Here is a 13,164-nt window from a genome sequence, read left to right as displayed (position 1 = left end):
CAATTTATATGAATATAACCTTATTTTTATTGTAGTAGATCCCAGAAGTCCTGCTCCAATTAGGATTGCAGGTTTGTCATACTGGGTGCTGTGCAAAACATAGACACAATCCATGTCCTGCAGAACTTGCAATCTAAAAATTTATAGTATAAAAATGTCATACATAAAACCATATGCATTACATATTACAAATACTTTTTTAATAGAATGATAAATGTTTACATTTTTTGTACTGCTATAAATTTTTATTTATGGTAATGACCCCAATATTCTAGATCAGCGGTGTCCAACCTTTTCAGCCTGATGGCCGAATACATTTCTAAAAGGTCAAGGAGCCGTAGTTAGTAGTTCAAGACAGATTCTGTTGAACTTGCCTAGCTAGTTCCTATGCCTCCCTCCTTACAACCCATGATGAAAGGGGTGTGTGTGTGTGTGTGTGTGTGTGTGTGTGTGTAGCAGAGCAGCAGAGTGACTGTTGCATACTGCTTTTCAGTATCCCCCATGGCATTGATCCCATGACCATAACCAGCTGGCACAAGATGGGGCAGCCACGTGGTTTCTGTAACCTGTGCTGAGATGGGCAGAGAACAAGGGATATGTAACTGGTGGCTGTTTCTCCGATTCTCCTTGCTCTTTTTCCTGGATTGCTGTGGGTTGTATGAGAACGGGGAGCCATCCTTTGCTAAGTGTTCTCCTTGGCTCAGGCTCATAGCCAGTTGACTTTCCATCCTGCTGTCTCTCAAGCTCCCGCAGCCTGTTAGGGAAGAAGACAGTGGAGTAGCCAGAGTTACTGTCCTCCTATAAAGCAGCAGGGGACTTTCTGAGCAGCTGCAAGAGGGAAGGGCCAGGGCTGCTTGCTCTGAGTGCTCCCAGCTCTCATCAGAGCTGTTCTTTGGGCTGCAGGGAAAGAAGCTTTGGGAGGATTTGGGAATGTGATGCTTTCTGCCTCCTTCTTGTAGTTATGTGGCTGATTCAAGCACTTACTTTAACATTGCAGAGCTTGGCTGTGGGAGCACAAGTTTTACCTTATCAAATATTCATTAATACATACAAATTGTGAGAAGTCACAATTTAGAGCCCCAAAGGCCACAAGTGACCTCTGGACCACAAACTGGATATCAGTGCACTGCATCTTACATAAAAAGTGATGCTTAAAAAGATCGTGTGATCTAAAACGAACAAAATTAAGAGCAGTCAGTTATAGAGTCACTTTTGATAATAAAATTCTTGATAAAATGATTTTTTGTTTATATAAATATGACGACTCCCCAATTACTCTGTGGCCTTGGGAGCCAGTTGTTTTCTTCACAGAGGAAGTAGTTCAGAAAGGATTTGTATTTGGAAAGGGAGGTGACCTTGTGGACCAGGCAAGGAAGACATTTCCAGGTGTAGGGCTGGCATAGAAGAAAATAGGTCACTGTGAGAAGGATATGAAGACAAAATTGTCTGAAGCATAAAGTTGGGCATTGTTTGCTTGAAGCAGATATTCAGGCTCTTTGGAGCTCAGCCATTCTGATTTTCTCCACTGGAGAATAGGCACATTAATAAAAAGTGATGATGTATATAAAAACTTTCACATTTTTAAGGTGGTAAAATATTGCACTCAGAAGTTAGAAGATGTCAGAATTAAGGTTGCCTGTAAGAGGAGTTTTTTCTTGGCAAAAAGTAGAGATTATGACTGCCTCCTGTGCCAGAAGTGTAAAGAGTCCAGGGTGGTTAAATCTATGCTTTTTTTTTTTTTGAAATCAGATTTTTTTTTGTTTACATAAATATATTTTTATTTAAAAAAAAACTGCTTTAAATTAAATTTGAAGTTTTGACTTTACTGTAATGTATAAATAAAAATGTTGATATTAAGATAAGAAATCTAGAAGAGAATAATGAAGTGAACCTAAAGCCTATAATAGATGAGTGTGTAGTGCCTATTTGATGCATCTTCTCATCAAATATTTACATACTCCAGGAATAAAGCAAATTTTTAAAATTGTAAAATACTTCTGTGAGTCACTTTGCTTCAGCTTCACTGAAGACAGGAGGAGGATCAAAACTAATTCTCTCCCATGATGCAAGATGGAATTCAGAGGATGACTATTGTGAGCTGTTTGTTAAAAACTTGTCTATGCTGATGAAAACTTGTGAAGAAAAGCAGGACAAAATAGATGGAACTATAGCAGCCAAAAGTAAAGCAGGACAAAATAGATGGAACTATAGCAGCCAAAAGTAATCAACATAAGACTGAAGAGAAATGTAGAAGATATGCTAAATATACTGAAACCTGTTTCTATAACTTTGGACAAATTGCTTTATTGCTAATGGTGCTGAAGTTTGGAAAGACCTTCAAGCAACACTGCGGGATAGCCAACAACAAATTTAAATGTTTCAGTCAGTGAGCAAGCAGATGGAGAAAGCGTTTATACCATCTAATTTTCTTGCTAGTATGCACAACGCAAAGTACCAGGATAGATGCCTAACAGCCAGAGAGGAAGATACTCTGATAGACGTGGACATCTTCTAATCATCTATCAATCACGCCATCCATAACAAATACCCAGGATGGAAGGGACCCGTGCTCAAGCAGTACACGTTTACTGCTGAAGTTCTAAATCATATCTAGAAATACACTGTATCCTGGTTAGCATAAAACTTAAGTGTAAAGTTAGTTAAATATAAATTGCAAAGCAACATGTGGTTTACTGGTCTTCTATGAAGTTATGAGTTCTTTAAATGTAGGCATGGTTTCCAACCCCCATTCTGCTTTAAATAAAACCTGTGGGAATATTCAGTCTTAAAAATCGTGAGTGGTAAATAGCATTGCTTCCTCAATTATTGTGGAGAAAAATTTGAATAGCAGTTAGTCTTAAAGGCGATTTGTAAAGCTAAACTGAATTCATGCATGGATGTATACTGAATGCCACCACTAACCAGAGTATGGAAGGCTTATGCAAGGAAATAAATTTAATTTTACCTTGGAGAGGCTGGGGGGAGAAGAAACTTCCTTCCAAGTATCTTCTGTGTTGTTTTTAAAGCTAAGCTATTAACCTACACCTGTACTGTCTGGCTGCTGGAGGCATTCAGTTTATATTTTCTGGGTTTAACTAAATTTTGGCTTGATTTATACAGTTCACTTTTCATTGTTTAGAAGCTCTTTGCCCCTGGTAAGCATTGTTCCCTGGATTCTGACATTGTCAGCACCAAATACCAGATTCTCTGGCTTCTGAAAATTCCTCAGCACAAAAAAACAATGTAGTATATATCGAATTTTAAATAGTTGCTAACTGATATATCTCAAACAGTAATATATTGTTAGTATTGCAGGTAGAATAAAAGATGTTTAAATGATGGTAACTATCTACTGGAACAAATAACTGAAAGTGTGGTGGATTCTCCGTCACTTGAAATCTTTAAAACAAAATTGTCTTTTTAAAAAAGGAGCTGTAGCTTAATCAGAAGTTACGGGTTTGTTGTAAGAATTATGGAGTAAATTTCTGTGACTTGTGTTATGCAGCAGATCAGACTAGATTATCATAAATGGGCCCTTCTGGCCTTCAACATATTTGAAATAATACATCTTTTCCTGAAAGGTACTTTCCACTGTATGTAGACCATGTGTATGTGAGCAATATTTTAACAATGGCACAAGTTGCTACCTTGCAACAATATTTTTTTAAGTATGTCACCTCTAGGTTCTAAAATTATCTGAACTTTTTCCAGTTCCGAGTGTGAGGTTACAGTTACCTAGGTATTGTTGTTTTTGCCTTCCATTTCCTCTCAAAAGGATTACATGGCTTATGGAATATCCTTGGCGATTGTTGGGCAGATGGCATGTTTCCATGTGGCTTCAGCTTTTAAACAAATGGTCTAAAGAAACCTTGAGTTAAACGTTTTCCATTACAGTAGAACCTCAAAGTTACAAACACCTTTGGATACAGAGGTTGTTTGCAACTCTGAACAAAATGTTGCAGCATTTATTTAAAATTTTTTTACAACTGAACATTGATTTAATACAGCTTTGAAACTTTACTGTGCAGAAGAAAAAATGCTGTTTTCCTTTTTTTTTTTTAGTAGTTTGTGTTTAACACAGTACAGTACTGTATTTGCTTTCTTTTGTTTCTGCTGTTGCCTGATTATGAACTTCCAGTTCCAAATGAGGTGTGTGTGGTTGACTAGTCAGTTTGTAATTCTGAGGTTCTGCTGTATTTCCTGTCATTACTTTCTATTCCTTTTCTTTGTCTGGGAAAGGCTTCATATACCTGGAGCTGGCTGTTTTAGACAAGAGTCAGCAGAATTTACTAAACACTTAAGTGAAAATACATGCTTGGTAGCTGCATCCATACTGAGGGTGGCCTGATGAGTAGGAAGATTCACCTCCTAGATGTATCTTAAGTGATTGCCAACAACCTTTGTTCATAAACATGGGCAGAACAGGAGCCTTCAGTTGGATTCTTTTGTATTTTCTTAGCTGTATTGTCTGTGATTACCACACTAGCAAGGTAAATCATCTTACCAATTTAGTGTACGTAGTGTATGTACAGTAAAGCAGGCCATGAACTTGATGTTAACTTTGAAGCTTGGCACCCTAACTTCCTCCAATAATCCTTCTTACTTTCTTTGATCTGCCAAAGTTTAACTCATGACTTGTCCCTTTAAACCTTGTCTATGCAGTACTTCTAATAGAACCTCCAGGAACTTGGTTACAGCCTGCTTCCAATTTATAATGTAGGTGGTTTCTGTTTGTGTCTGTCTGTTTGGCAGTAATTTCACCTTTCATTAGGAAAAGGACTGTTGGTTTAGGTGCTTGAGATGAGTTGCATTGTAGGTGCTGTGACAACTCTTCTTACTGCAACTATAGTGGCTTTAGACATTTGAGCTTGGAGTTATTTCACTCTAGGTGTGTGAACCTATAAGCAATATATCACATAGAACTATTCAAGTAGGTATATCTCTTAACCTTGCTTCCCAGATGGAGAAACTGAAGCAGAGCAGTCCAGTAACTTCAGAAGGTCAAAGTATATTAGTGGGAGATGAAAGAATAGAAACCATGTCTCGTGACTCCTTCTCCAGTTCTAGACATAGTCTTATCTGCATTGGTAGTTTTGGGAAAACTTTCTGTGTCTTGCTTCCACCTGTCCAGCTCCACCAGAGTATGGAACTAGCAGATCTCATCCTTCTATACTACCCAATTTTATTCGTACATTGGAAGGGGAAAACAAGTTTTTTTTCCACTTTATTAGCTCTCTTTAGTTTCTTAACTTTGAATGATCTAGTCAGTGAACTGAACTAGTTAAATGAACAGCAATGAAGAAAACATTCTCTCTGAACCTGCACAAGAGGCTACTGCTGTCAAATGCTGATTTAGCTCTTCAGCTAACTCTGGTTTCTGGGGCTTGGCCAGTAACTTTGACCAGTTGAGTGGTTTGACTTCCTTTAAAACTTTGCAGCAGACATGTATTGCTTAATATTTTTTAATTTTAATTTAAATAGATTATAGTAACCTATGCTAAGGCCCAATCTATTTTAATTTAAACAAAATCTGATTTAAATATATTTCTGATTTTTTTAAATTAATTTTTATCCACTCAGCTTTTTAAAAATATTTTTCCTGAGGTTGTGGTGGTGGTGGTGGTTCTGATTTTGCCTTTGTTTTGTAAGATAAATGGATGCTTCTTTCAGACTGACGTTGTGGGATTTTTGTTTCAGTGATGTTTTGGCACTGCCAATCTTCAAGCAGGAAGATTCCAGCCTTCCACCAGAGAGTGAGACCAAACATCCACCGTTTCAATACGTTATGTGTGCTGCAACATCTCCAGCAGTCAAATTGCATGATGAAACTCTTACTTATTTGAATCAAGGTTAGTGTGTGTCTTCTGCATACGTTGTTTACCATGAATGTAGCTTAATGAATGTTGGGATGCTGAAAAGTATAGGGATGAAAAATAAGGGTAGTATCTTCATCTTTAGAATTTCCATGTGAAAATGAAAGACCAAGCGTGCTGGGGGAGGTTTCTGTTTACAGCTTATAGCTTTGGCTGTCAATTTCAGTGACCTCTAGCAATGCTTATGGTATTCCTCTTATGTCTTTCCTGACCGTCATATATGCCAGTATGTCCGACTCTCATGACATATGTCCATTTCAGAACTATAACATTACATCATATTTGCTTTTATCTACATATTCCTTGATAGTTAAATACAAATTGCTTGAATTTACCAACAATAAAAACCAACAGTTGGATCATTTCATTGGTCTGCAGTTATATGATGAAAGTGGTCTGGGACTGTATTTTAATCACTTTTGTAATGACATAACTAAAAAGTTACAGAATATAACAGCATGTCTAATGTTAAAGTTGACTTCTGATATCAGTGGGAACTGGTGGGTGCTTAACACTGTAGAAAATGAGGTAGGTAGGCATCTAACTACAGGCACTCAATTATGAAAATCTTGACCTTGATGTCACAGATATCTGACTTGGCATTCTGTGCTCCTGCTTGTGGAGGGATACGTAAGCAAATCTTCATTAGATGAGTAACTCTCAAGACAGCACAGGATGCTACTAAAATAAGGCTTTAGTGACTGCTACATAGGGATCAGATAGGACTTAGCGCTACCGATCCGATTTTAATGTTCTGTTCCCACACATTGGCTTCCTAGGAAGTCTCCTTCTACCTTAAACTTAAAGTCCAAGCACTAGACAATCTAAGAACAGGTAAGAAGAGGTGATAACAAAATGTATCTTGAAACTTCAGCGCTGGGGGCAGAGGAGTTAGAGAAGCCAGCATACATGCAGAGGGTAGTAATTAAACTTCCAAAAGGTTAAAGTGCACCGAAACTGTGAATTAATCTTTTAGGTAGTACTCTGCAAAAGTATTTTGGTAGCTACAAAGCAGTAGGAGCACCTAAAGCCAGAGAAATCTAAAAAATTAATATTAATTTAAGTTTAAAGGCAAAGGGAATCCTTCTGGGCAGGGAATGTGTAGGGATAGAAAAAATGCCACTACTGAGAGGATCCTCTGCAGGTATTGGAAAAAGATACTGAAATTATTTTGCTTCAGGGAAAACAAAGGTCAAGCTTACTTATATGTAATTAACTAGAAAATCAAGCTTAAAAGATCTGTTACTGTACTAGTGTGAAAGTGAAGTGTTTGTTATTTCACATTTTAAAGGATACTGTCTAAATTTTTTGTACCTGCGGGTAGCACTCAAAATGAATATAAATAGATTTGGTATAGGTGGGATACATCACAATTTTTTTTTCATGCATTTGATAACATTTTATATATAATATGTTTAATTGTGTCCCCTTTATAGCTGATCAGTTTCTTTTTGTGGGTTTTCTCCCAACAATAAAGGAAAGAGACATTATTTTTAAGAGTATGAAAATGTGACTTTTAAATGTCCCCAAATGGGGAAGGAGACACATGAACAGATGTTACTATATGAAACTAATTTTAATTAAAATTGAAAAAATTCACTAGACGTTAAGGTGGTGTCCTTTTTAAATATAGTTGGTTAGGTTAGTTACTTGGCTGATGTTTTTAATGTGTGCTTTTGTTTTTTTGAGATAATTCAAAGGTTAAAATAACAATGTAGGTTACTGTCAAGTCTTGGAAAGCTATTTATGACTAACGTATATTTGAAAGGTAAATTCTGAATGTTCTATCTGTGCAAGTATTTACAAAGTAACACATAAAGGTAGTTGTCCTTGCAGCCCTTAAGTACTTTACTGTCTGTGTCACTTACAGGAAGCCAGTTAGATTACTTGTCATGCAACTCTTGCCATTTTATCTAGTAGCCTATGATGGAAAGATCTTCTAGGAAAGTCCTTTCCACTAAACTTCACCAGTCAGTAGGCAAACTTGGGAAGTTTTTCTCTTGCTGAGTTTAAGGGAAGAAATGTTGCCATAGTAGGTAAGTTAAAAATAAAACACATAAGCCAGGGGTTCTCAAACTATGGTCCGCAGGCTCCATTCAGGTGGTCCGCGGATAGTTCCCTTTAAGGTGCATGCCTGGGCAGGCGCACGTGAGAGAATGAAGGGCCCACCTCCTAATTAGTGGAGCTGCGCAGGAGTGGCTCCATCAATTAGGTGCCTGGACCCTGGAGAAGACACACACGTAAGGTGAGGTGGTGGCCTTGTGAGGGGAATAGAGGGTAGGTGGGAGGGGCAGTGGGGTGAGAAGAAAGGGGTGGGGGAAATTGGGGATGTGCAGGGCTGTGGCGGACAGAGAAAAAGGCAACTTTCCCTAGCTCCAGGGCTGCGGCTGCCAGGGAGAGATGGCCCTCCTTCCCAGCCTCAGCTCTGTGGTGGGGAGTGAGCCCCCTCCTTCCCAGCCCCAGCTCAGGGGTGCCACAGCAGGGGAGAGGGGGCACATCCATTGCATTAGAAAGGTAAGACTACTGATATTAAAATATGAGTTGTGTGCTTTTATTTGTAGAACAAAAAAGTTAATTATTATAAAGTGTTTTTTTTTTTTAAATATAACGCTTTTATCCAAAGTGTTTTACAATAGTTCCTAACAGTGCAAACAACATTTGGACAGATCATTAAGTGGTCCCCCAAGACCCTCAGAAATTTTCAAGTGGTCTGTGGAAAAAAAATGTTTGACAACCACTGATCTAAGCCATTAGCAGTCTACTAATACCTTATGCTTTTTGCTGCAAGAAGGTAGCCTTTTTCATTTTATTATTTTCACATCATATGATGGTTTGGTGCTAATTGTTTTGATTTGAGGAAAAGGCAAGGAGGGTTTGATTTCTTTCCAATGATATTCCCATTTGTTTGCTGTTTGTTGTTTTTTGCAGTTTTGGTCCAATGTTCTGCATCAACTGATACAGGCTGTAAATCAGTGAACAGATTGTCAGAGTTCAGCATTTCTATATAAATAAAAATGTCTGACTTTTATTTTTGCCATTCACTGATACCAACCTTCTGTGTTTGTATGTGAGGCAGTTTTACTCATACTAAATTCTTCTGTGTAGTGAGTTTATCTTTTTATGCCATCTATTAACATTATTTAAAAGGGATAACAGAACAGCCAAGCGGGGTTAGGAAGTTTCCTTTAGTGTGAGGTTTAAGTAAACTATTCATTTTATTCCTGCAGCTTTAGGAAAATATGAAGGTAAATTGTTCTGAATGGTGAATCACGTTCACAATATCTTTTAAGTTCCAAAGTTATTCCCTCCTCCCCTCAAGTTTGTCCCTTCACAAACCCTTTTTAGTGTACCTAAAGTTATCCTTTCATGACCTTTCTAGTTGGCTGTTAAAAGACCTTGATAAATGCAGTAAATTTATTTTGAAACCTTAATTGAAGTGAGTGACAGATACAAACGCCACTGTGCTCCTCCTTCTTCTCCTTTTTTTGATATTTGCCTTCATCCCCTGCTCCAGTTCTTGTCCCTGCTATGTCTGTTAGTTGATCGTAGTGCTTGTGTGAGGACATGTTTAATTTCAACAGCACAATCTCATGGTACTTAAAGTTAGATGGAAATGTTTTAACTGTCTGAGGCCCAGAATCCATGTATGCAGACTGTACCTACATTTAATACTGGCATGATGACAGATATTGTCTTCAGATTTCCACATGAATAAGGTCACTGTGTATCTCATCTTGTGGCACTTGTATTTATAACCTATTCTTTCTATATTTGTTTTAAGCACCTTGAGAGTAATAGCAGTTTTTACGTGATTGAATAAAGACCATAATATATTCTCTGCTTACATAATATATTATGTAAGAGGTCTAACTACAAATATTTTAAGGCCAGAAGGGAGCACTATGATGGAGTAGGATATGTGTGTACTGCATATATTTGTTTTGGGCCTTCCAAGATGGAAGGGGCCATTTATAATCAAGAAGGATTTAACTGAAATAAATGCTTCTAAAAAAATATTTTACGTGTAAGTACATTGTTTGGGCTCTAAGTACTGAATGTGAAAGGGAATTTATGTAGGCCCATCCCGTCTGAGTCTTTTGGATTGCATTTCCCTCATCAGTATCTCAGTGAGGAATATATGTAATTATTTTATGAATAGTTCAGGAAAATACCTAAATTTATTATAATAGCAATGGGCAATATTATGATGGGGGACTGTGTTGTGCTAGATGTTTCACAAGCTTAGTAGGTATGAGGTCCTTGCCCTAAAGAGCTTAGTCTAAGAAAAATATAAATTGTTGCAGCATTGTGTAGTTTTGTAAATAGCTTTGTTGGCTAGTCATACATTTCTTTTGATCCTCTAGGCTAGTGTTTTGGAATCCAAATGTTTAAAGTTATTTGTCTTTATAAACACTTGATTAAAGTTTCTGAGATAGACCAACCACTAATTGAAAGGGTTCAGACAAAACTTCCTCCTATGGAAAAATTATTCCATAATTGTCCATTGCAGTGTTCTTACCAGATGCTTCAAAGGAAAATGTACTGGCCACAGTCAGTGTTTCAGTATTTGACTACATGATCTGATTTTTCTTTGTAACAACATTCAAGCACCAAAAGCTTTGCTTCTGGACTACTTTGGAGTAAATGTAGTAAGATTTAATGTTTGATTAGATTATACATTAAATATGTATACATTAAATCTTGTAGTGATTTTAATCTAAGGGTATCTTGGGTGTTAATATGGTACCAGTCACTGTAGTATTTAAGTAAAGGAATTGAGCTGTGAATTTAGCTGATTGTCAGTTATGTCTTAACCAGTGGTGTATGAAACTGTCTTGAATATGTGGTTAGGGAATGCCAAAGCATGGCAAGTTTTGCCCTGAATCTGCCAGAGATATAGCATCTGCTAACATAATCCTTAGATAAACCCTGACTTTACTCTTAATTACATAATGCTTCATTCAACCCGACCAGCTGACAAGGTGATACAGACAAGTCTGATTCTCAGTTGGTGCTGACTGAAACGTCTCCAGGCTTGTCTATGCTCACAAAAGTTAAGGCAACGTAAGGCAATTTTTGTCGATGTAACTGGAGGTGTACACACTGCAATGGTCCTCTTCTGCTGTGCCAACATAATAAAACCACCTTGACGAGGCGAAGCGCTTAGGATGACATAGTGTCAGTGTAGACACTGCATTGCTTATGTCGCCCTAAATGGCCTCCAGGAGGTGTTCCACAATGCTCACTGTGACCATTCTGGTCGCCGTTTTGAACTCTGCTGCCCTGCAGCCGGTTTACAGGCATGCGTCCCTATCCTTTTAAAGCCACAGAAAGCTTTGAAATTGCTCTGTTTGCTTGATGTGGAGAGCTCATATAGCTACTGCCCAGCTGAGCATGCCGGCTCCATGCAGCAAACATGCTCCTGCTAGGAGTACATGGGAGGTGCTGGATCCCCTGTGAGGAGGGAAGGCTGTGCAGGCAGAACTTGTTGAGGGCCTGGAGGAGAAGCCCTATAATAGGGACATGCAGCAGTGCTGTGTAAAAAGTCAAAGAGCTGCAGCAGGCATAGCAGAAGGCAAGGGAAGCAAATAGTCACTGTGGTGCAGAGCTGCAGACATGCTGCTTCTACAAGCTGGGGTCTGGGGTCAGGGTTGTGGAGTAGATGGGAGGAGCAGTCAGGGTGCTTAGCCTCAGGTTCTGGGAAAAGAGGCATGGTTTTAAGGAAGAATGAAAAGAAACAGAATTAACTTTCTCTGGACAAGTAAAAACAGACATCACTGGCATTCACATTTGTGAAACAGATGTCAATTGCATAGGGTTAATTTTCTGATGGAGGGAGGAGGTAGCACGATGCAAACAAACAATGCCAGGCTCAGCACCCTACAGCAACACACATTACTGTGCCTCATTGTTAAAAATGTTCCTTCTAAGCCCTTTTCAGCCAAATAGCTCCCCGTTGAGCTCCTCTTATATCCTGGTGTTCACGACACACAGCAAAATACAGAAGGGCAGTGCATGATCCATGCTTTCTGGCAGAGATGGCTCTCTTGCAGGTTACCCAGGGAAGTTGAAAATTATCCTACTAGGTTTCCAGCTGAACATGGAATGATGGGATTGAGAAACCTGCATCATGTGGTGCTGAACCTGCCCCCATGAGGCATTGCAAACCCTTTCCAAAACAGCCTGTAGCTAGCTGCACAGTGGGATAGCTACCCACGGCGCACTGCTCTGTATCAATGCGAGAGCTGCTACTGTGGATGCGCTCCACTAGCATAAGGAGCATGGTGTGGACATGCAACAGCAGTTTAATTACAGTGGTGGCTGTATGTTGACATAACTTAAGTCGACTTAACTTTGTAGTGTAGACGTAACCTCAGATATTGAAACAATCCTGGTTATTGCCTCCTGGGATTTTTGAAAGGCTCAGATGAAAGAGGTAAGATTAAGATCCATTGAGTAAATCTATTAGAGTAGTGGCTTGGAGCTATAGGTGGGAATTTTCTGAGTTGTGTGCTTTGCAATAGGATGTGGGTTGGATGTATAGACTTGAGAATGTTTTGATCAACAGATCTCGTATGAAAGCTATGAAGGGTAAGCATAGTGCATGAAAACAAGGTTCTTTGGCTTCCTTAACACTGCTTGCCTAATTGATTTTGTGAAGGCAAAAGTGGGTTTGGGTGGTGGTGATTGTTTTTGTTTCTGGTAGACCCAGGGACCTCTTATGTTGCCTTTATTTTGGTGGTATGAAGAGTAGAGATGGGGTACAGGGAGAGGCAGCCAGTAAGACCAGAGTTCCTCCCAGTGCCCTTCAAACTATAGGAGCAGATCTGTGCTCAAAACACTCTGTATAAAATTCCCCCAGTATTAGTACAGCTGCACTGTTGCAGTGCTGTATGTGTAAACGTGGCCTTAAATGTTAGAACAAAGAAAAAGATGTATTTGATTGTATTTTCAACAAAAAATCGACTACTAGGTGTGATTGAAAGAGGAGGTAGCAAAGGGTATTTAAGAAAGAAAGAGAACTGTTTTTAGGAATAGTATGGATTCATTTTCCAATTTACTGGATACTGTAACATTTTAAACTACTAGATTTACTGTAATGAATGCTTGACCTGCTTTCCATTTTCCTTCTTCTCTGGTACACATAACATCATAAAGTGCTTACAGTGTGAAAGACCGTGTGTGTGTATGTACTTGTGTACACGTGTATATACATACACGTGCTCGCTCGCGCTCTCTCTCTCTCTCTCTCTCTCTCTCTTCTGGTGTACACTAAGTGTCATGCTTTTTT

General features: G+C 38.7%; 1 protein-coding gene across 1 annotated transcript in view; it reads left to right on the top strand.

Moving 5' to 3' along the window:
* Nucleotides 1-13,164, top strand: part of UBP1 (upstream binding protein 1) — a 51,853-nt gene that overhangs the window by 14,202 nt on the left and 24,487 nt on the right. The window contains exons 2-3 of the mRNA XM_050939719.1: nucleotides 5,698-5,849; nucleotides 6,184-6,401. Of these exons, the coding sequence (XP_050795676.1) occupies nucleotides 5,698-5,849; nucleotides 6,184-6,401 (370 nt within the window). The remainder of the gene's footprint in view (nucleotides 1-5,697; nucleotides 5,850-6,183; nucleotides 6,402-13,164) is intronic.

The sequence above is a fragment of the Gopherus flavomarginatus genome, chromosome 2 (genome assembly GCF_025201925.1).
Source record: "Gopherus flavomarginatus isolate rGopFla2 chromosome 2, rGopFla2.mat.asm, whole genome shotgun sequence".
In the NCBI taxonomy this organism is placed as follows: domain Eukaryota; kingdom Metazoa; phylum Chordata; order Testudines; family Testudinidae; genus Gopherus; species Gopherus flavomarginatus.
Note: the sequence above shows the minus strand (reverse complement) of the source record. Positions and strands in the feature narration are given on the sequence as shown.